The 25,314-nt window shown below is 39.8% G+C and overlaps 1 protein-coding gene across 3 annotated transcripts in view; it reads right to left on the bottom strand.

Annotated features, from left to right (window-relative positions):
• Positions 1-25,314, bottom strand: part of LOC145332324 (uncharacterized protein CG43867-like) — a 283,573-nt gene that overhangs the window by 22,248 nt on the left and 236,011 nt on the right. For all 3 annotated transcript variants that reach the window (XM_080177312.1, XM_080177313.1, XM_080177314.1), the window contains 7 exons: positions 24,591-24,688; positions 23,319-23,382; positions 22,277-22,354; positions 20,942-21,009; positions 20,058-20,117; positions 18,693-18,795; positions 2,951-3,020 (listed from right to left, as the gene is read on the bottom strand). In XM_080177312.1, coding sequence (XP_080033438.1) covers positions 2,951-3,020; positions 18,693-18,795; positions 20,058-20,117; positions 20,942-21,009; positions 22,277-22,354; positions 23,319-23,382; positions 24,591-24,688 — 541 coding nt within the window. The remainder of the gene's footprint in view (positions 1-2,950; positions 3,021-18,692; positions 18,796-20,057; positions 20,118-20,941; positions 21,010-22,276; positions 22,355-23,318; positions 23,383-24,590; positions 24,689-25,314) is intronic.

The following is a 25,314-nucleotide window of genomic DNA, read 5'->3' as shown; positions in this document are numbered from 1 at the left end:
CCCCCCAAAAAAAAATTTCTGCTAATTAAATAATCTTTTTTAATAATAAATGTCCCCAGTTCATGTTTCAATAACGATTATATAAAATTTTAGAAATTTTGTTTCTAACCAAAGCATAATAAAAAGGTTAAAAGGTTTTATGTACAAGAATAATAATATCCAATATTTGAATAAATGTAAAATATTTATTTATCTCATCGATTTATAGGCAGCTTTTCAAGGATATTAAAAAAAAAATAAAAGTTTAAAACCAGTTTTGCTAATCCGAGGAGCCGAAGACCAAATAATCGTACAAAATTGTCTGTAATACGTTACTATAAATGATTTTTCAGTATGGCTGCGAAACGGTTTTAATCCAGCGGATATGATATGAAGTGGTTTCGAAGCCAAACTGGATTTTATTTTATCCGACAGAAACTTTCAGAGCGATTCTAAGGGTGGAAGATACTGAAAGTCGCTAAAAAAAATTCTGACGTCTTGAAAAATGAGGGATGAGGAGCGGAGGAGTGGGAAAGAAAACCACTCAAAAAGAGATGGATAATTCCTCATTTTTATGACGTCACATTAAGCAAATTTCACCGTCTTCCTAAGGGTGACGCAAGGATTTTAAGGAATAAGGCAATGGACGATAAATTGATGCCAATTGATTACTTTAAGTTTTTTTTAGAATACAAAACAGTAAATGGTAATAATTAAATTTCTCGTATTCATTCGAATCCGGTGGATAGGAACCGGTTCTCATCCATACGAAAAAACTATGCCTAGCATCGTATTATATACAGCTTTCTACGAATATAAAAATGTACAATCAAAAGATTAAAACCAGTTTTTTTAGCCCCGTGGAGCCGAAGGCGAGAAATAACTATTAACAGTACAATGGTTAAATCCATTGTAAAGTTTCATATTTAGTATTTTTATTAGAAAACCCCTCAAAAATCACGGAACCTTTTAAAAAATTGATTTTTACAATGATTTTCCTTATTAAAAAATCTTAATATACTTGACTTGTGCTTAGACATTTGTATTAATTAGGTAATGTAATATCTCTAAAACTTCTGGACAGATTTGCAATGGTCATTAAGAGGTAGAAATATTAGATTTATATGTATGTCTGTAATTTTGTCTGTTTGTCTGTTTAGCTATATGTATCTCTATCAGTATGCCTGTATGAATTCTGTCTGTCTGTTTGTCTATCAGTTTATCTGCCTAGATATATGTATGTCTGTATGGTTCTGTATGTATGTCTGTCTATCAGTTTATCTGCCTAGATATATGTCTGTATGTATGGTTCTGTATGTATGTCTGTCTATCAGTTTATCTGTCTAGATATATGTATGTCTGTATGTATGCCTGTCTATAAGTTTATCTGCCTAGATATATGTCTGTCTGTATGTATGTTTGTCTATCAGTTTATCTGCCTAGATATATGTCTGTCTGTATGGTTCTGTATGTATGTCTGTCTATCAGTTTATCTGTCTAGATATATGTCTGTCTGTATGGTTTCTGTATGTATGTCTGTCTATCAGTTTATCTGCCTAGATATATGTCTGTCTGTATGGTTTCTGTATGTATGTCTGTCTATCAGTTTATCTGCCTAGATATATGTCTGTATGGTTTCTGTATGTATGCCTGTCTATCAGTTTATCTGCCTAGATATATGTCTGTCTGTATGGTTTCTGTATGTATGCCTGTCTATCAGTTTATCTGCCTAGATATATGTCTGTCTGTATGGTTTCTGTATGTATGTCTGTCTATCAGTTTATCTGCCTAGATATATGTCTGTCTGTATGGTTTCTGTATGTATGCCTGTCTATCAGTTTATCTGCCTAGATAGATGTCTGTCTGTATGGTTTCTGTATGTATGTCTGTCTATCAGTTTATCTGCCTAGATGTATGTCTGTCTGTATGTATGTTTGTCTATCAGTTTATCTGCCTAGATATATGTCTGTCTGTATGTATGTTTGTCTATCAGTTTATCTGCCTAGATATATGTCTGTATGGTTTCTGTATGTATGCCTGTCTATCAGTTTATCTGCATAGATATATGTCTGTCTGTATAGTTTCTGTATGTATGTCTGTCTATCAGTTTATCTGCCTAGATATATGTCTGTCTGTATGATTTCTGTATGTATGTCTGTCTATCAGTTTATCTGCCTAGATATATGTCTGTCTGTATGGTTCTGTATGTATGTCTGTCTATCAGTTTACCTGCCTAGATATATGTCTGTCTGTATAGTTCTGTATGTATGTCTGTCTGCCTTTAAGTATGTCTTGCTGTCTGTCTCTCTAGTCTGGATATATGTCTGTCTATATGTCATGCTGTCTTTTTGTTCTTTTTGTCTGTCTTTCTTTCTTTCTGTGTGTTTTTCTGTATTTCTTTCAATCTATCTTTCTTTCTGCCTATATTCTTCATGTCTGTCTTTCCTTCTTTATGTCTGTATGTCTGTCCATCACTTTGGCTCTCTGTCTATCTGTCAGTCTTGCTAAATATGTTTTTCTGTCAGTAGGTAGGTATTACTGTGTTGTGTATGTCTTTCTGTCTGTTTGTCAGTTTGTCTATCTGTCTATCAGTCTTGCTAAATGTCTGTCTATTTGTTTATCTGTCAGTAGGTAGGTATTAGTGTATTGTGTATATCTTTCTTTTTTTCTTTTTTTTTTCTGTCTGTCTTTCTGTCTATCATTTGTTGTCTATCTTTCTGTCTGTCAGTCTTATTATATGTCTTTGTCTGTCTGTTTGTCAGAATCTGTATATTTCTGTATTGTGTCTGTCTGTCTGTCTGTCTGTCTGTCTGTCTATCTGTCTGTATGTATGTCTGTCTGTCTGTCTGTCTGTCTGTCTTTCTGTCTTTCTGTCTTTCTGTCTTTCTGTCTTTCTGTCTTTCTGTCTGTCTGTCTGTATTTCTGTCTGACTGTAATTCTGTATGTCTGTCTGTCTGTACACCAGACATACCTGCAACACCATCTTCACCGACAGCAAGCCACACGTTTTCTGTCCCAACATTTTCTACTTCGGTCACAACCTAGATTATTTTAACGATTATCTCCAAAAATCCATGAACTTCAATGGATATTAACGGCTAAACGGTGGAACGTATAGATTAAATAAAAAAAGACTTATTTACGTGTTTTTCTTCAGTAAAACTTTCCCTGTGCATTATTGAAACTTGGCTATTCCAGATTATTAATTGGCCTTCTTATGCCGCTTAAAACGGTGTGCGGGCATGCCATGCACACATTCAGCCGTTTGGCAGCTAGCAGCCTTTAATAAAATAATTGTGATCAGGAAAATTTCACCGTAAATTGCAATAGGTCCGATTAGTTACCTCTGTATCTTATGTAATTACTAGCGGCTTCGCCACTAGCCTCTAGTGGCTTTGCCCCATGAGGTTATTTTAAAAAAAAATTAAATACAGTGTGTTTTTTTTTATGAGCACTTTTTTGAAAGCAATTTTACCCCACTTATAGTTAAACTTAGGTGTCAACATATAAAAATGGTTTTAGCGCATTTTTCTTTAAAAATGGATTTTCTGTAGTCGACTTTGGGGGGCCAGTACTCCCTCCCTAGATGAGATATGACCTTCAAACTTTGATATGTTCTAGTACATGTCCCTAATAGTATCTGTATACATTTTTAGCTCTATATCTCAACTTTGAAGTGTTTAGCAGCCATTCTTGCAAAAGGTTGATTATTTGAGAATAAAAAAAATGCGCTAAAACCATTTTTAGATGTTGACACCTAAGTTTTTAATTTTCAACTTTACTGTACTTTTTCAACAAAATCTGTAATTTTTTTTGTTGTTTCATAATTTACCTTAAAAAACGAAGAAAATAAGCCATTAATCATTAAATTCTGATACTATAAGTGGGGTAAAATTACTTTCAAAAAAGTGCTCATAAAAAAAAACACACTGTATAAAGAAATGATTAAAAAATTGGAGGGACACCCACTATTTTCGAACTTTTCGAGAGAAAAAAAATTTGAGGGGAATTTTTGTTGTTTTTTTTGTGGAAGAAAATAGCATAAAACCACAACAGGACCAGAGTAGAGTAGAATCCGATCGGTTCAGTGGTTACCGAGATCTTAAGGGACAGACAGACGGACAGTCGGACAGACGGAAGGACAGACATCATTCTTTATATATATGTTTTCGATAAGGATTTAGAAGGATAAGGCAATATAAGATAAATTTAAGAATTAAAATCATTGGTAGAAAAGTTTGTGCAACCCAATCAAGTCGCAAAAATTCCAATAAGAGATCGTGTTTGTAAAAAAAATTGGGGACACATATAATTTTCAGCCCATTGTTCCCTCCCTCTCTGGCGTTTATACTGATTAGAAACTCTTTATCTAAAGTGGTCTTTCAATTAGTAACTAGGTTGGACAACCTTTTATTGATTTCTAAAAATTTAACCAAAAATAATTTTTTATATAATACGATGCTAGATATAGTTTTTTCTCGTATTCTTTCGAATCCGGTGGATAAGAACCGGTTCTCATTTATACGAAAAAAACTATATCTAGCATCGTATTATATCAAGCTTTCTACGAATATAAAAAAGTACAATCTTAACATTCTATATCCGCGGAAAGCTGTTTATAATACGATGCGAGAAATAACTATTATTGCATCGTTTTATAGACAGCTTTCCGCGGATGTAAAACAAATGATTAAAGTTAAAACCAGTTTTATGAGACCAAGCAGAACACCCCCTCTCAAGAGGGAAAAAATCCCCCCCCCATATTTTTTTTCTCACTTATTCTTATTAAAACTAAAATTATGAATGGATGGGGACCCCCCTCCCCTCCCCCCCCAAGTGTCCCTAGAGGCCTATAAGGGCATATGGTTAGTACAGAAAGAAATAATTAAAAAAATAAGAGTTGAAGACGTTATTACCTCTCAGACAAACCGTTTAAGATATCTTAAGTGGCAAATTTACAGACAGACAAATAACATCTTATTTCTACAGTACATCTTGATGTACTGTAAAAGCGGTAAAAAATGTCCAATCTATTAATGTTTCTTTTTATTTCTCGCCAATTATTTTTGCCTTTTTTCAGAGATATAAGGAAATGTAATATAGATCTAGTATCTAATTTTCAGGGAAGATTTCTATTGATCCAGAAAAATGTTTAGGCTATTGGATGGTGGGTATCCCTCCCCCCCCCCCCCACCAAATGTAATTTATATTGAGAGCCATTAAAGAATCAAGAAATCATCACCAACTGTTTTTAGATACTAGCGGAGATACTTGAGGAAGGTGTTGTATTGAATTGGATATCCAAATTTTTAAAAAAATGTTAAAGTGTGGGGGGAAGGGAATTTTTTTCTTGGTCCGATTTCTCTTAGATGGTTGTGGTACTCACCCCCAAAATAGGTATAAACCTTCCTAGGACCTCTGAGAATCTACCCTGTAAAGGAGAACCATACATGTTCAGAGGTTAGCGAGATCCTTCGATACTGACAGATGGACAAACTAACATCTGTTACTTTATTTTAAGGATTTTAAGATAAGACAATGGACGATAAATTGATGATACACAAATTTTTTGATTTCAATTTTTGGTTGAAAAGTTTAAACACTATTAATATGGAAAAAAAATTAAATACCCATTTTTATGAGCCTACGAATAAGAAAACGTGGTAATAGTTATTGATCACATCATATTTTAGACAGCTTTCCGCGGATATTAAAAAATATAAATTATAACCAGTTTTGATACGTCTTGGAGCCAATGTCATGCGTTAATAAAAATGATTTAAATTTTTATTTTTATATTTATTGAAAATGGGCTGTAATTCGATGCTATACATAATTTTTAGTATGGCCGAGAACAGGTTTAAATCCGGCGGATATTAATCGGTTTTGAAGCCTTACAGTAATAAATATCCGTGCTATCTCTGGATGTTTGCAAACATAGATTTACAGGTATCCGGATATTGAAACTATCCGGATACCGGATATCCGGATTTTTTCTAATGCCGGATATCCAGTAATTGGCAGGATATCTGGAGTTAGCCAGATAAACGGCCGGATACCGGATATATGGCATTAGAAATCAGCTGGATATCCGGTATCCGACCCAAAAAAGTATCCGGCCCAAGCCTGGTTTAAAAATCCCTGGTATCCCAGAATGTTTGCAAACATAGATTTACAGGTTTTAGATAAAACCAAATGGATTTTAATTACCCGACAAAAAATTAGCATTATCTTAGCAAGGGCGTGCTTAGAGAAATTAAAAAGGGGTTTAATCCCCCCCCCCCGCATCCAAAATTAATATTTAATGATATATGGACTTCAAGCATATAAAACAGAAGCATTTGCTTTAAAATCTAGGGCCTATAAGCAAACAGAACGTGTTGGTTAGCTTATACATATGTAGTTGAATCTATTGAGAGGTGGAAATTTGTCGTCAATTTAGCTTGCTAATATGGACCTCATCTATTGTTCAGTTTGTTCATCCATTAGGGGATGGGGTTAAGGGACTGGATGTGATGTATCATTATGTTAGCCGGCTGTGAGTATCACTTTATTAGAGTACATGCAAATCTGGTGCAACATCCAAGTAATAATACATCGATTGTTATCTGGTATTGAATGAATCCCTTTATAAAAACTTGATAATATGCCCTAAATTTAAGGTTGACAAAACACTTATTCAACAAGTTACATAATCTATCAACTATCAACCGAATAAATGGTACAAAGACAATGATTTGTATTCAAGTTTTCTTTTTTTATATAATTTATAGTGCCTACAAAAAATGACGTCATACTGGATAACCCTACCTATTTTGCTGGCATCCTGTGCCCACCAGGATGGAGATATTTTTACAAAAATGGGGTAATATTGATTAATCGGGTGTTGTCCCTTTCGTGGCGCTTTGTCGTATTTTGAAAATGGCTTTTGATACGTTATTTTAGGTTAGGTTTTGTTATATTGGGTTAGGCAATTGGCCCCGCAGGGTTAGAGCCCCCCGCAGAAATAGGAGAAAAGCTACTGTGAAAATACGAAGAAACGCCCCTCAAGGGGCGTTGCCACGAAAGGGACTATACCCGATTAATCTTCCATTTGCATATCCCCAAACCGATACTCGACAATATAAGGTTTTAAAATACAAGTCTAATTTAATTGATTCGCAAGATTAATTAGCAAGATTCTGCGATCATTTCTACTTTTGCTTTTTTTATCAGGGATCTTTAGGGATAAGACATTGTAAGATAAAAGTACAATACATCCCGAATGATGTTAAACAAAATTGCCTTTTCTGTAGATTAAAATCAGTTTAAACCGACTAATAAAGATTTAATAAAAGTACCAAAACTGCAAAGCCATCAAATAAGGAAGCCCGTTTATCAAACTTTGAATGCGATAATAATCTATATTCATATTTCCCTTACGTCCCTGTGTTTCTATCAGGGAGTAAGGGAGGGAACAATGGGCAATTAATTCAATATAGGAGTTTTCGCTGAAGAGCAATGAAAACCAGATTTATCCAGAAGATTTGACAATGTAGTAATATTCTGTAATGAATCACTAAACAAGGATGACAGCATCCATAAGTAGCGAAGATCAGAAATTATGAATGTATATTAAGAATATATTTACAATATACCAGTGTCATCAATATATATTTGATGAAATAGGGAAATGACAAAAACTTCAAAATCACGCAACCTTTAAAGCACGAAAAATGAAAAATCTAGGAATCGATCTAGCACCACAATTTATAAACAAATCTTTATGAAACTTGATGGAAATATGTAGAATATGAGCATATTCAATCCCTGATAATTTCAGCTGCAAATCCTGAATAGGAATTGAGAAAAAAATAGAAAATCTAAAAATCTAGGAATCGATCTAGCATCCCTATTAATATAAAAATCGTAATAAAACTTACCTAAGGAAAATATGTAAAATGTAAATTTAAGCAATCCCTGAAAACTTCAGCCCATTATCTTAAAAAGAAGTTGAGAAAATCAGAAAAACATGAAAATGTAGGAATCAATCTAGCACCCCAAATAACAGACGGATGGACAAAACAATGTATAGATTAGATGTGCATATGTTATAAGAATCTTCACTAAAAATTTCAGCTTTTTATCTTTTATAGGAGCCGAGAAAATCACGTTTCCCCCACTTTGTCTCAGACGGACAGACGGACGGACATTTCGAATTATAGAGTAGCTTCGCTACTAAAAAGTGTGTTTAGAACTTCGTCAACCCTTCTCATATATTTTTTAATGCCACCTGAATTCAAGGGGTTCTAAGATTGTTTAATACATAAATATCACAGTAGAGTTTCTATACATGAAATGACATTTTCTTGGGAAAAATATTTGTTAAAACCAGCCATCTTTTCTGTCTGCTATTTTCAAAACTAACTCAGCTAGTTAGCGGGCATTGATGCATTAGTACCCATAGTCAGACAGAACCTGCTGAATTCATGCACATTGCCTTTAAGCCAGTACCCAAAGTACCCAGACTCTTAAAAATTGAATATTCAATCCATTGTCCCCTCCCTTACTCCCTGGTTTTTAATTAAAACCAAGAATTTAAAAATATTAAATTCGAAAAATATTGAAGTCATGCAAAACAAATGACCAATGATAGACCCAATACACAGACTGAATTACCCATGGTAGGCCAGTATATGTATATTTTAATTGACCAATGGTAGGCCAGTATGACGTCATTTTTTATAAAAGAAGACTTTACTAAAATCCTCTTATTAATACTTGGAAGTTACACTAGATTTTCATGTACTCTGACTAAGTGATACTAACAGCTTGCTAATATTACGATACATCCCATCAGCCTCCTTTACCCTCCCCTCATACTGGATGAAGAAACTAACCAATAAATGAGGTCCATATAAGCAAGCTAAATTGACCACAAATTACCATATATCCATTATAAAATTGAAAGTTGATAAAAACAAGGATGACAACGTCCATAAAAGCGAAGATCTTAAACGGTAGGACAAACGGACATTAACACTTGTATAATGTCAGAACTGAATAATCAGAATGCAAATGTATAAGAGCAAAATTGTAAGCAAATTTGTTGAAAAATTGCTTGATACAGGATAATGTTTATGGACATACTTACATTTTTAGGACTTGATTATAGAGTTGCTTCGCTTATAATATTGTGCTTTGTTGTCCCAGGGATCAGTATACTAAAAATCAGACCGGATAATTAGGTCACATGCAATTAGTTGTTGAAATTGTAAAAAATCAACATATTTTAAATGGACGTACGGACATTCTAGTAATGATTATAGAGTTGCTACGCTTTCTAACTCGTACCTAACTTCTATAGGAATCACCATGCAAAGTTTGAAATCGATAGGACAATTTTAACATGCCTAAATTAACGAAAAAAGCTATCCGTTACGGACGGACGGACCGACCCTAATTATAGGAAACCTTCGCTTTTAATAATTATAGAAAAGCTTCGCTTTAAAAAATCATTATTAAGAAGTTATAAAAAGCATTTCCTGTAAATTTAGGTGTAACAAATGTTGTATAGACACATTTTTTTATTCGTTGGCTGAAAATACTTGATACTTAATTTTGATTGGTTGTTACAAATATTAGAAGAGTGTACCAAATTTTCGACTATTAATACAAATCTACAGAAGGAAAAATTTAGTTTTCCATAATTTTAGGTATACATAAATCTATCGTCCATTGTCTTATCCCTTAAGTTCTCTAGGTAAACTAGTTATTTATCATGTGGTATTCGGCAACCGCGAGCCATGTCTATGGCACCCCTGATCTGGGGTTCGGTGGAGGGTCAATGGCCCTCCCCCGAGTCCTGGGGAAGGGGTCTAGTGACCCCCTCCCTACGCTTAGAATTAATGATTGAATCTGTCATGTTTATTATGGTTAACTGTATTCTTAATTCTCCCCCACCCTTTCCAGGGATGGGGGAATCATTATTGCCCAAACTGACCATTGTATATGTACTATTTATGCTTTTATGTTATGATTATTTATTCCTATCCATGTAATTATTGTTTGTTGTATATAGCTTCAGTATCTCTTAACCCTTCAATAAAGTGACAACTGAAAATAGATGTTGATCATTATCTAGTGAAAGCTAGAGAAGCGTAGCTTCTCTATAGTAAGGTGTCCACGTCTGTCACACTGCCGTAATCTAATTGAACTCCGGTGTCTGCCATTTATCCTCGGCGGATACCACAACTTTGGTGACAGCTGTGTGAGATTACGGTGAACCACAAGTGTAGAGCAGACGCGCATCTGAGGCTAAGGTACTCCCAGCAGTGAATCTGGCAAAACTGACGCAAGCAACCTGAATTACCCACCCTGGACAGCAAAGTTTAACTCTGCATCCGGCAGTTGTGGAAGCGAGACAGCGAAATCTGACAAATAACCGCGAGCAGCGCTGATATCTAACGGAGAATTGAGCGCCAAAAGGGCTGAAACAGGCCTGCGGACCGGCTGAAACAAGCCAAATAAGTGTAAACGGCTGGAAATAGGCCAACTGTACTGCAAGAAATAGCAGGATCCGAACCAGTGGCGCTAGCAGGACGGGACATTCCCTGCCGCCATCAGCCGGATTTGGATCAGCAGCGCTAGCAGGACGGGACATTCCCTGCCGCCGATAGGCTGAAACATGCCACATAGCTGCAAGCTGCGAGCTAACATACGAGTGTAGTGCACCAGAACAGAGAAAAACTACGTCAACCCCGAGTATCCTGAGAAGCTACAACGCAGCCACCCATCTAGAAAACAGCAGGGATTACCACCCTAGTGTGATGGCCAAACAATAGATTTATGAGCAAAGCTTGGCAAACAAATTGTTGTGTTGTGATAAATCTAAGAATAGAACAGGCTTGGATTACTGTGTATTGTGATAACAGCTAAAAATAGAACAGAGTTGGTAAACAAATCTGTTATGCAATTGTGATAAGGACAAAAATAGAAGCTAGATGTAATATAATCAAAACAATCTCAAGCCCACAGCACAACAACAATACACCCCTTATTCCAAGGGAAAGGGAGGGGCCCCTCTCCATTGAAGGCAAATACAATCAGGGTGATATAATAGATAAGCCTAAGATTAAGAAGAAAAGGCCCTATTACACCAGCACACATTTACCCCCCTCCCTCACAGGGGGAACGGACGGAGTTACCCCCGTCCCCTCACGCTCTTCCCCCTTCCTACCCACACTAGACTAAGTCCGTCTGTAGTGTGGAGCTAGCGATCGGATACACAGAGCGCCATTCACGGGTAGCGCAACAGAGTGCGGAAAATATCATAAATCCAACGGACGAAGCGGACCAATGAGAGAGCGAGTTGAGGGGTGAGAGCGCGTTTTCCCCGTGTGCGCGGATTTGACGGCGCGAACGCGCGTTACAAGGACAGGAGATTCCACACACACACACACACACACTCACACCAGAGCGGAGCTACTCCATAGCATTTAACAGGGGTATTTTTAGCAAATAAAGAATTGCAAGTTTCTTTCCTTCTAGCTCTAGTGTGATAAGAGAAAACCCAATCAGTTCCTGACAGCAGTTCAGACCCTCAACATCTATCTACCTCTACCAGCCTACCCTACAACCTCAACACCTAACTAGTGATAATTACAGCTAAGTTATATCTTTGTAACTAAACTCCCAACCTAGTGATACAAACAGTGTTGGCTGTTAGGCTAGGAAGCCTTAAGTGACAAACCATTCAATTTTAGTACTGTATAACTTTGTGCCCGCCGTTTCACCGTTGACCCAATGGACCAGCATCAAGCCCCAGGAGGCGACCCAGCCCCAGGATGGCTCCAGGATGACCCTCAGCCGGCCCCAGCCGAGTACCGCAAGCTGATGCTGAGCAATCTGCCGGAGTTTAGAGGGCCGCCCAAGCAATCCTGGTCGGCACATATCCGCAGACTTGAGATGTCATGGGCGGCTTACCGCGTACCACCTCATGATTCCCTCAACCGCCGCAACGCCCTACTACTGTCACTGGTAGGGTAAGCGGCGGAAATGGCGTCCCATCTGTTTGGCGAGGCAGGCCAAGCCTTGACCTACGAACAGGTCAAGACCGAGTGTGAGTTGCTATTTCGCCCTGCTTTTGAATCCCAAACGCTTAAACAAGCGTTTAGGGATTACAAGCAACACTCGACAGAACCTATACAAGCGTACATATCAACTAAGTGTGCCTTGTATAGGGACGCCTACAACCATGAGGATCTTGAGTTGTTGGTGGACGAATTAAATCGTGGAATTCGTAACGCCAACGTAAAACGCCTCATGATGAACCATGAAATTACGAGTGTACCTGAGTACACTCGTAAGGCCATGTTCACCGTGACCATGGTTACTAAGCAGCTGAAGGAAGGTGTGTGCTTAGTGGACTCGACCGACGGGCTGACTGGATCTGCCTGCATCCAGTTGCCCCAATATGACGAGTCGGAGCCAATGGAGATTGGCTCCTTGGCTCCGGGTCTCCACCAGATGGGGAAGGTCGCTCCAGATGACAAGGTTCCAGGCCGCTGCTACCGCTGCCAGGGGAGAGGCCACCGAGCTCGAGACTGCCCAACGCCTGTGGAAGTTAGCCTAGAGGAGAGACGCACCCAGCCACGCCGTGACCGTTCTGCCAAGTGTGAGCGTTGCCACTATGACGGTCACACGGCGGCCGATTGTAGAGCCGACTGGGCCCAGGTAGCCAGCCGCAGGCGCACCGCCGACAAGGGTGCCCCTCCAGGGAAGCCCAGCAGAGTGGCCCATATGGAAGGGAGCGCGCCCCCAGCACCACCACAGCAAGCAGCCGCCCCCAGAGCTGCGGACCGAGCGGATGGGATGCCGCAGTTTGGGACTGTCCCAGCTAGAATCAACGTACTGGGCGGCGCGGCTGAACCCAACCGGGTCGGCCTAGGCTTCAGTCTTAACCATCTGGGGCCAGAGCTGATACAGCCCAACAACATAGCCAAGCCAGAGGTGCTGAGGCCCCAGCCTTTTAGTCTCAACATGATGGAACCTGCCCGACTGAGCCTACCCAGCAAGAGTGGAGGGGCGCTGCCCAGCGTCCCTGAGACGGTGTATGGGGAGGCCCTGCCAGCCGCTGAACGAGAGAGGCAGGAGGTGCTAGCCAGCACCTCTGCATCGATGTATGGGACGCCACCCGGCGTCGCCACCTGGGATGATGGGGGGGTGCTATCCAGCGCCTCCCACCTGGTGCCTGGGGCGACAACCGTCGCCGCCACCGAGATACCTGGATCCTGGAACGAGCCAGCCTCCAACCTGATGTCTGGGGCGACAACCGTCGCCGCCACCGAGAGACCTGAGTCCTGGAACGAGCCAGCGGTCCCAGAGGAAGGGGTGACACCCGTCACCCCCAGCCAGCCAGCGCCACCAGCCTGCAGGGAGAGCCCAGCTACATGCCAGCCAGCGCCACCAGCCTGCAGGGAGAGTCCAGCTACATGCCATCCAGAGCCCCCTGCCAGCCAAGGGAACCCAGCTGCTCAACATCAGGATAAGTTGAATTTGTTAAATGTGTTGTATCCAAAATATTGTAAACACCCAGCCTTGCCTGTGCCTCCTGCACCTGGGGCTGGGGAGATTGAACTTTGGGAAAATAAGGACTTGTCTGTGCCACATGCACCTGAGTTCCTAGGGCAGGGGAGGGCAGTGAGTAAGGGCGAGCCTGTGCCACATGCACTTCAGCCCCATGCCACTGGGCATGCCTTTGACAAGGGAAGGGAGCACTTAGGGCTAGGGGAGCCGACACCCAGGCAAGTGCCAGTCGCTTGCCAGTCTGTCATTGGGGAGGGTATCGGGGTGCCTCGGCCGCATACAGATAACGCTCAATGGAAATTTGTATCTAGCCAGGAGCAGCCTAGCCGTGTCCAGCCCCAAGAAGCAGCCGTGACCAGAGCTGAAGATCCCCAGCCGCGTGTACGAGGAAGATGGTTACCTGGAAGCCTCTCCCAATGGTGGATGGTCCTGTGGGGCCTCCTGCTGGCAGCCGTGTGGCCTACAACCAGCTACGTCCTGGTGGGGTGGGACTGTGCCAACCCCACCCATGTCACGTCTTACAATAAAGAAAAGATGTGTGACACGGAGCCCCTACACCAGGAGGTGCCCCTGGGCCATGAAGTACACGTCCTGCAGCAAGTCAAGGTGAGGGAAACCACTGGGTTCAGCTGTCAGCTCACCGTGTCCCAGTGGACATTCAGGTGTGGGGTATGGGGTCACCTCAAGGTGACCTCGGTCCCCACCCTCATGAGGCCAACCAAGATAGACCCAGAAGCGTGCCGAGACCTGGCCAGGAACCGAGTATACACGTTGCCAGGCAAGACCCAGCCACTGACGTTCCAGCTGAACCAACCCCTGTTCTTCACCATCGACATGGTGGGCGCCCTCGTCAACAGCCCCGAGGGGGTGGGTTGCGAGGGGGAGGACGTCCACTTTGAGGGCCAGCTATACCGCAACGAATTAGTGCTCCAGGAGCGGCGGCTGCTGGTCAAGGAGGAGACCTATGTGGTGGAGGATGGATGGGTGGAGTCCCAGTCTGACCACCTGACCCTAGAGTGTCCCCATTCTGAGCTGTCCTGCATCACTGGGGAAGCAACCTACGTGTGGGACCACCTGGGAAGAGATTGCCCCTTGAGGCTGATCCGCAGCCTCCAGCCCAGCCTGGTGAGGGAGGCATATCTGGTTGACCATCAGGCCCAGTTTTTCATCAACATGACCAACCCCACCTCGATTGTGAACTGCGACTTCGAGGCCCATGCCACCAACCATCCAGCGTTGTTCGTGGCAGCTGACCCAGCCGCGGCTGCGCTGCCCAGAGTGTCGGCCAGGGATGTTGACGTTCCCCTTCAAGCACAGATCCATGCAGGTTATATTGGGTTTACCCTGGAAACGCGCATGAAAAGCACTGCAGCAGAAGAAGTAGCGGCCAACTGCTGGAAGCTCCAGCAACTAGATCCGGCCCACCTGGTGCGTGTCCAGGGGAGCACGTTCTCGGTACTGAGGGGAGACATCCTGCTGCAGCTGACCTGCCAAAGGCACAAGTATGTTGTCCGCGAACACAAGGAGTGTTGGGACAAAGTGCCACTAGAGCCCACAGGTTTTGTAGACGCTGTGACACGGGTATACAGTGAGCACGCCACCAAGATTCCCTGCTCCTCCACCTACCCCCTGACTGTGCACGCGGAGGAAGGCTGGATAGAGTTAACCCCTGCTCCCAAGAAGAGGCCACCCCCGCTGGATACGCCTAAGCAGTTGTTGACAGAACCCTTAGATGACTTCAGTTCAGGTGGTTTGTATTCGCAGGCTGAGTTGAACGACTGGCAACAACTGCTGGCGTTCCCAGCCTACAAGAGTGCCATGCTGACCGGCCTATCCTATGGCTCCTGCGTTCAGCAAGGCAGCTGTTCGGCCACAGGAGACCATGGGATAGTGTCCTACAACATTGACCGACTGGCGGAGGAAGGAGAGGCAGCCCTGGATGTCTGGGCAGGATTTAGACAAGCCATCCACGAGTGGGGAGATGGCGCAGCCATACTGTGCTTGCTGTTGTTGATCCTCAAACTGCTGGGGGACCTAACCATCATTTCTCTGGCAGCAGCACAGGGAGGAGTCCGGGCAGCCCTGAATGCGATATCACAAGTGTTCCTGTACCATCCAGCTTTATATAGGAAAGCGCTGGCTAGAGCCAGGCTCAACCATGCCAAGTTCCGGGACTTTTCAGTGGACTGGGATGCCATTCCCATCGGCAGGGAAGCAGCCGAGGAAATGGTGTCTATGAAATCAACTGACAGCGGGCATGACCGCCCAGGTAGGCCAGGACCGCCCTCTGGCAGACCCCGCGGCCCCTCAGGAGGACAGGCCGCTGCTCAGACAATCAACCTGGCAGCCAGTGCCCCAGCCGCTGCCAACAACAACCAGCAGGCCCCACTGCTGACCGTTCCAGCAACAACTGTGCCACCAGCAAACCTGATACCTGCCGGCGCTGACCAACGTATCCAACCCAAGTCAGCCTCTGCCTTCTATCCCACATTGGGAGCCCATCAACCCTAAGAAGATACTCACCACTAGGATTCCATTGAATCATTATCGTTTGTATATATTTTAGCCCTAAGGAGCGGGCCGAAGGCCTCAACCACTGTCGGAAGTCTGGTAGGAAAACCACCTCCCAGCCTTCCGAGGGGAGAGTTGTGGTATTCGGCAACCGCGAGCCATGTCTATGGCACCCCTGATCTGGGGTTCGGTGGAGGGTCAATGGCCCTCCCCCGAGTCCTGGGGAAGGGGTCTAGTGACCCCCTCCCTACGCTTAGAATTAATGATTGAATCTGTCATGTTTATTATGGTTAACTGTATTCTTAATTCTCCCCCACCCTTTCCAGGGATGGGGGAATCATTATTGCCCAAACTGACCATTGTATATGTACTATTTATGCTTTTATGTTATGATTATTTATTCCTATCCATGTAATTATTGTTTGTTGTATATAGCTTCAGTATCTCTTAACCCTTCAATAAAGTGACAACTGAAAATAGATGTTGATCATTATCTAGTGAAAGCTAGAGAAGCGTAGCTTCTCTATAGTAAGGTGTCCACGTCTGTCACACTGCCGTAATCTAATTGAACTCCGGTGTCTGCCATTTATCCTCGGCGGATACCACAATCACATAGTATCGCATCGCAACAGCTTTCTGCGGATATAAAAATGTACAATCATAAGTTTAAAACCAGATTTGTTAGGCCCGTGATCTAACAAAACTGGTTTAATATGATGATTGTATACTTTTATATTCGTAGAAAATTGTATATAAAACAATTCGATAGATGATTTTCAGTATGGCTTAGAACCGGTTATAATCCAGTTGATATCAATCAGTTTCTAAGCCAAACTGAAATGTAATTTCTACTCCTAGAAAGTTAAATATACCCACCTAACTGATTAAATAAAAAAAACGTGAATTTAAATGAGAAATCATTATATGATCTTTTTTCTATTAAACAAGGATGACAACATCCATAAAAGTAAAGCTCTGAAACGGCAAGACAAAAGGGAATTAACACTTATAGAGTTGCTACGCTAAATTGTACCTAACTACTACAGGGATCACCATGCAAAATTTGAAATCGATAGGACAATTCTAACGTGCCTAAACTAACGAAAAAAGCTATCCGTTACGGACGGACCGACACTAATTATATAGAAAAGCTTCGCTTTTAAAAACGTGAATGTGAAGGAGAAACAATTATAAAATCTTTTTAAAAGCGAAGCTTTTCTATAATTAGGGTCGGTCCGTCCGTACGTCCGTCCGTACGTCCGTAACGGATAGCTTTTTTCCTTAATTTTGGCATGTTAAATTGTCCTATCGATTTCAAATTTTGCATGGTGATTCCTTTAGTAGTTAGGTACGATTTAGAAAGCGTAGCAACTCTATAATCATCACCAAAATGTCCGTACGTCCATTTTAAACATGTTGACTTTTTTACTTTTTTAACAAATTTTTATGTGATCCAATCATCCGATTGATCTGATTTTTGTATATTAATTCCTGGGACAACAAAGTATAATTTAATAAGCGAAGCAACTCTATAATCAAGTCCTAAAAATGTAAGTATGTCCATAAACATTATCCTGAATCAAGCAGTTTTTCAACAAATTAACTTACAATTTTGCTTTGACTCTTATACATTTATATTATGATTATTCAGTTATGACACTATACATGTGTTAATGTCCGTTTGTCCTACCGTTTCAGTGCTTCGCTTTTATGGATGTTGTCATCCTTGTTTTATCTGAAAATAAAATTGAAACAAGTTTATACAAGGAGAGAATGGACTATAAATTATACTGCAGTTGGTGGTTCATTTAGATAATTTAAATATTGATTTGTTATGAAATAATGTTAATTTACAAAAGATGTAATTTTATTTCTCGTATTCATTCGAATCCGGTGGATAGGAACCGGTTCTCATCCATACGAAAAAATTATGTCTAGCATTGTATTGTATCCAGTTTTCTACGAATATAAAAATGTACAATCATAAGATTAAAACCAGTTTTTTCAGCCGGTGCCTCCGGCAACTCGGGGCTAAAAAAACTAGTTTTAATCTTATAATTGTACATTCTATATCCGCGGAAAGCCGTTTATAATACGATACGAGAAATAACTATTCCCGTATCGCTTCGAAATCCATTAACATCCCGTGGATTAAAACCAGTTCTCAACCATCCTGAAAAATTATGTCTAGCATCGTATTATATACAGTTATGAATATTAAAATTTACAATCATAAGATTAAAACATTTTTCTAGCTATGCTTTTGACATCTCGGGGCTACAAAACTGGTTTTAATCTTATAATTGAACATTTTTATATCCGCGGAAAACTGTTTATAATTCGCTGCGAGAAATAACTGTTATCTTTGTTGAGGATGAACATCAATATAACGTCTATTGTCTTATCCCTAAAGATCCCTGGTTAAAGTAGAAGAATAGAGGGGGCATGAGGTAAATGTAACTCTGCCCACATGGCGGGGACTCTGTCGCGATTTTGTATTGGGTCTTTGAAATAACTTAATAGCGTAAGAAAAATAAACACAAATGAACAGAAAGCAATTTTCTAGCAGACGAAAGGGTTTCCATCATTTGGGTCAAGTAATCTGGATTATACATCTATACTTATACATTTATTACCTTAACTTGAAACAGAGTGTATCCAAAGAACTGCCATTTTCTGGTACATGTCAGTAAAATCCTAACACAATCTGATGTCGTTTTGCCGTTCAGCTGGCGCCATCTGAAATTACACAAAATTATTTTTTTGGGATTTGAAAATGAAATGCATTTTTAAAATGAAAAAAAAAGAATATCGTACTTTCTTTTGCCGATAATCTATTGTAGAGATATATTAAAATCTTTTGAAAAATAACCAATACTCGCTAAATTTTATTTAGACAAACATACATACATACATAACTACTTTGGCAAAGAAACATTCATTTTTAACACTTTTACTTTTTCATGAATTTTTAAAAATATCAAACACATGCCAAAATTAATATTTTTTTCTATTTGGCTTAACTTGCCAAAAACTGTCTGGATAGAGTCAAGGGCAAGCTTTTTGATTTGGGGAGGGGGGGGGGTAAAATCTTGGGTTGGTAATCAACCCTGGCAACAACCCCCCCCCCCCCCACCCCTTGGACGTCCATGGATAGAGGGATGGGACAATGTATCTAAAATTCATATTTCTGGCTCTCTTAGACTTTAAGGACTAGACACTTTTGACAAAGCCCATATTGTCCTGTTGTGACGTCATACATTTCGGGATAGGAGAAGGAAAGGGGAGAAGAAATGGGGTTTTCCTTTTCCTTTCCCTTTCCCGAAATTTATGACGTCACAACAGGACAATATGGGCTTTGTCGAACCTATTTTCTTATTTTGGATAATTTTAAAGACTTTGGGGGCCAGCGCAAGGAATTCCACAAGAAGATTGGGATCAACTGCAGTTCACGGTAAAATATTCCTGGTAACGAATATTATTAAAAATATATGAATTTTAAAGGCTGCTAGCTGCCAAACGGCTGACCGTACAGATAATACTTGCACACTATTTTAAGCGGCATAAGAAGGCCTACAAATAATCTGGAACAACAATAAATCAATAATGCATAATTATCTCGCAGTGCAGAAAAATGCGCGAAAAAAACGTATTTTACGCGTTTTTTCTTCAGTGAAGCTTTCCCTGTGCATCATTGGATCTTGGCTATTCCAGATTATTTGTAGGCCTTCTTGTGCCACTTTAAAAAGTGTGCGGGCATGATCAGCCATTTTGCAGCTAGCAGCCTATAAAATTCGTAGATTTTTGAAAATATTCGTTACCGGGAACCCTTCATAGACAGGAGAGTGTAAGCCCCGTTCAACAAAACTTGCATTGATAATCATTTAACTATTCGTAGAAAATTGTCTATAATAAGATAGCATACGTGATTTTTCAGTATGGCTCTTAACCGGTTCTAATCCAGCGGATATTAATCGGTTTCGTAGCCATACCATTTTTACCTGGTCAATAGTGTTTGAACTTCTTGTCCTGTGGACCGTTTATATCTGCTCGGAAAAAACCTGTAAAAATCGATATATTATTATTTGGATATTGCTTTAATATGCTCTAATACAGTGATACTCGCAGCTGGCTAAAATAATGATAACCCCCAATCCACCTCCTTCACAACATTCCTTCCCCTCCTACTGGATAAATGAACTGACCAAGAAATTTACGACAAATTTACCCCAAACAAATCCACGTTTTCTATAGCAATTCGATTGTAATATAGATAGATATTAAGATAGATAGATAGTAAGATATAATATCATAAAAATATATAAATAGATAGATAAAATGGATGCTCAAAAAGATAGATAGATAGTTGGAGAGACAGAGGAATATAGAAAGTATGAGAGATATATAAAAATAAGATATTCTATGCATAAATAGAAAATTTTAAAAAAATCATTAAAACAGATTGATATAAAATTTTATTTTTTAATTAAATTGTATACAGACCTGTCATTGATAGTTTAGTCTACGTATTGGCCTATCATTGGTCAATTGTATTGTATGACGTCATTTTTTAGAGACACTATAAAGAGCTTATGTCCAATTTGATTAAGAATGGTTTATTTGATAATTAACAAACGCCCCTTAAGGGGCGATTCGTCTATTTTTAAAATGACTTTATATAGGTTATATTAGGTTAGGTTAGGTTATATTGGGTTAGGTGTTTGCCCCACAGGGTTAAGCAATTGGCCCCGCAGGGTTAGAGCTTCCTGCAGGGGCTAAGAATAGGAGAAAAGCTACTGTGAAAAAAATACGAAGAATCGCCCCTTAAGGTGCGTTGCCACGAAAGGGACTATACCCGAAACAACTATTTATCAGGGAAGCTTACCTATCAATAGCTCCGTTAACTTGAGATTCAACCTTATCAGCGTCATTGGTTAGGTCACCAAACTCGATCTAAGAAATAAACAAGGATGACAACATCCATAAAAGCGAAGCCCTAAAATGGTAGGACAAACGGGCATTAACACTTGTATAGTGTCAAAACTGAATAATTAGAATATAAATTAAAAACAGTCAAAGAAAAATTGTAAGTGAATTTGTTGAAAAACTTTTTATTAATGGATAATGTTTATGGACATACTTATCCTACTGATTTATAGTAATGTGACATGTAGTTATTTCTCGAGTTTTGTAAATAGTTTAACAAAGGTCTATATGCAACTAGTGGCTAAGCTCCTAGAAGCCTCTAGGGGCCCTTGAGATGTTGGGTGTTTTTTTATCTTTTTTCGGGGTGGTTTATTTTTTCTAGGGGCGATTTCTCTTCGAAGGGTTGTGGTAACCTACCACAAAAATAGTTATTAAACTTCCCAGGACCAGCTACATTGTGAAAAAGAACCATATCGGTTGAGCGTTTTGCGAGATCCTTCAGACAGATAGAAATCCTGTAAATTAATTATTGGGTTATTGATTAAGTTCTTTTATTCGTTGGCTCCAAAACTTTGGGTACTTTTTTCAACCTATAAATTAAATCTACAGAAGGGGTAATTTGTTTATGATAATTGGGGATTTACATCTCCCAAGATACCCCAAGGTTTTACCTATGCCATATGGGCTGTGAGCTCAAACATTTCTACCAATAATTTTACCTAAGTCATAAGGGCTGTAGGCTCAAACATTTCAAACAATAATTTAACTGTGCCATAAGGGCTGTCAGCTCAAACATTTCTACCAATAATTTTACCTAAGTCATAAGGGCTGTAGGCTCAAACATTTCAAACAATAATTTTACCTGTGCCATAAGGGCTGTAAGCTCAAACATTTCAACCAATAATTTTACCTGTGCCATAAGGGCTGTAAGCTCAAACATTTAAACCAATAATTTTACCTGTGCCATAAGGGCTGTAAGCTCAAACATTTCAACCAATAATTTTACCTGTGCCATAAGGGCTGTAAGCTCAAACATTTCAACCAATAATTTTACCTGTGCCATAAGGGCTGTAAGCTCAAACATTTCTACCAATAATTTTACCTAAGTCATAAGGGCTGTAGGCTCAAACATTTCAAACAATAATTTTACCTGTGCCACAAGGGCTATAAGTTTAAACATTTCAACCAATAATTTTACCTGTGCCATAAGGGCTGTAAGCTCAAACATTTCAACCAATAATTTTACCTGTGCCATAAGGGCTGTAAGCTCAAACATTTCAACCAATAATTTTACCTGTGCCATAAGGGCTGTAAGCTCAAACGCCAATTCCCTATTTACAGGGAATCTACCATCAACTATTTCTTCGCATATCTAATAAAAAAAACAATATATAATTTTGTTTATAGTATGGCCTCAAAACCGGTTATTATCAGCTGAATTAGGACCGATTCTCGGCCATACTGTAAAATCATTTATGGCATCGTATTACAAAAAAAGTGAAAAATCATAAAACTAATACCAGCTTTGTTAACCCGGGCCTTCGGCCCCGCGTGGCTAACAAAACAGGTTTTAATCTTATAGTTTGCCATTTTAATATCTTCGGAAAGGTGTCTGTAATACGATACTAAACATGAGTTATTAGTAAGGCTCGAACTGGTTCTAATCCAGCGGATATTAAAAGGATTGTTGCTAAAATAAGGAAGAATGGTTTTTAGTGCTCAAAAGACATTTCATGAAAAAGGACCCAATCTAATTATTGCAATTCATCTAAAAAAAAAATAGAAATTAATTATTTGCGTATAAAACTTTGGCCCACTAACAGATCTATAGTATAGCTGTATACTTTGTATTATAGATGTACAGACAACTACCTCCCTTCCTTTTTCAAAGACCTCTTTTGTCTGCTTCTAAATTATTTTCTGCTACTTGGCTGTGTTAATATAAGCGACACCATTGGTTGATTTTCAATGACCCAAATAAAAAGGTTGCACAAGGTGGTTGTGATGGGGAGATACAGTTATTTAACCCTTTCTCCCTCTAGTGTTCTACTCTAATTGCCCACTGACGGACGCACTAACCTACTGATATCAGTTGTAGAGAAGTAACGCTTTTATAAATATGTTATTTTTGGTATAGTCCTTTTTGTGACAACGACTCTTAAGGGTCGTTTCGTCGTATTGCAGGTTAGGTTAGGTGAATGCCTCACAGGGTTAAACAATTGGCCCCGCAGGGTTAAGGCCCCCCGCAGGAGCTAGAAACACTGTGAAAAGTCGAAGAAACGCCCTTTCAGAGGCGTTGCCACGAAAAGGACACTACCTGTTATTTTTATTATAACCTGATAACAAAACAATAACTTTTCTTTTTCAGTTTCCGAGGCTGAACTTTGTTTCCAGTACAACCTAAAATAATGGATACATTATTGGTTGGATGTTGCACCAGATTTTTATGTACGTGATAAAGTGATGCTCGCCGCCCGGATGAAATAGCAATACCCCATCAAACGCCTTTACCCGATCCTCTCCACTCCTACTGGACCAATAAACTGACCAATAAATGAGATACATATTAGCAATCTAAAATGACGTCTCCTTTCAATATATCCACGTATACTTATACTAAAGTAACAGGATGTCCGTTTGTCTATGTGTTTGTATGTTAGTTTGTGTTTGTACCGAGGATCTCGCTAACCGCTAAACAGGTCGGGTTCTCCTTAACAGGGTAGCTTCTCATAGGTCCTGGGAAGGTTTATAACTATTTTGGGGAAGGGTACCACCACCCTCCCAAGAGAAATCGCCCCTAGAAAAAAAATACCCACAACCCAAAAATAAATTTATTTTTTTAAAACTAAAATTAAAAATAGGGGGGGGGCATCCCACCCCCCAAAATAAAAAATCCTCCCCTCCAAAAAATTTTTTTTTTACTTTTTCTTTTAAAATCTAAAATATTAAATTGGGTTATCAAATTCGACTCTCCCCGCTAGTAATATATCATACATCCATTCCTAAAATAAAAGCAGTCCGACAGATAATGCTTATTTCCTATTATATAAAGTAGTAAGGTTTTTTCTGTGGCTTAGGTTATCAATAACTACTGAACCGAACGAGTTCTTTCATCTAGGGAAGCTTCACTTAGGTCATAGGGTCGGTTTTATGCTATTTTTTGCCCTTCCCCACTCCTAGCTGCTAGTATGTATATAATAGATAAAAAGCATTTATTATTAAGATGAAAATTTTTGTTGGTCATTCATATAGGATCTCATGAACGGCTGGACAGTTTGTTCTACAATTTTCACATACAGTCTGTTATTGTACCAGGGCAAGTTTTAGGCCCTTTGATGAAAGATACAAAGTCCTTACCCCTGAAAAATACCTCCTTGTCCCACAAAATTGTATGGGGGAGGGGGGCGGATTAGCCACTATAGTATATAAAAAATTGAAGCTCGTTATCTTGCCTATAAAAATGACGTCATACAGGCCCACCATTGGTAAATTAAAATGTATTTTGGCCTGTAATTGGCAATTTAGTTTATGTATTCGCCTATCATTGGTCATGTACATTGTATGACGTCGTTTTTTTGTAGGCACTATGAAAATCTTCTAGAAATTACCTATTTCTGAAAGTGAATTTGATAGCTCGTTTGGTTTGAAACTTTCCACTCCCCCGCTCCCGCAGGGCTGTCTCCCATCCACTTAGCACATCACATACCTATATAGATAGATAAATATATAAGTTGGATAGATAGATATATAGAGATAGATAGATAGGTAGAAACTTTCCACTCCCCCGCTCCCGCAGGGCTGTCTCCCAGCCACTTAGCACATCACATATCTATATAGATAGATAGATATATAGAGATAGATAGATTGATACATATATCGAGATAGATAGCTAGGAAGAAACTTTCCACTCCCCCGCTCCCGCAGGGCTGTCTCCTAACCACTTGGCACGTCACATACCTACATTCATTTTTACCTGTCCAGAGACAACCTGGAGGCCTGCAGCACCTAATTCTAATTGCCAAATTAAATTTTTTTAATATAGGAAAACTACATCCTAAAAGGACACTTTTTTGTGAAATAATCTATCCTCTCACTCCAAAGACAAAGCTTATAATCACTGTTTACGCAAAAGTGTCAGAACTTAGCCCTCCCTCCCCCCTCTTTCTCCAGCCTTCAAAACCAAAGCCCTTAGGTGCTAGGGTCACATACATTGATAGATAAAAAAATGTACAAGAATGACCAAATGGCCGATAAATTAATGTATATCCCCAATGACAATACACAGAATTAATCCTTCAGTAGATTACAGTTATAGGTACACTCAACTTAATG

The sequence above is a fragment of the Acartia tonsa genome, chromosome 11, assembly GCF_053477335.1.
Source record: "Acartia tonsa isolate MP-2025a chromosome 11, ASM5347733v1, whole genome shotgun sequence".
NCBI classification, from domain to species: Eukaryota; Metazoa; Arthropoda; class Copepoda; order Calanoida; family Acartiidae; genus Acartia; species Acartia tonsa.
Note: the sequence above shows the minus strand (reverse complement) of the source record. Positions and strands in the feature narration are given on the sequence as shown.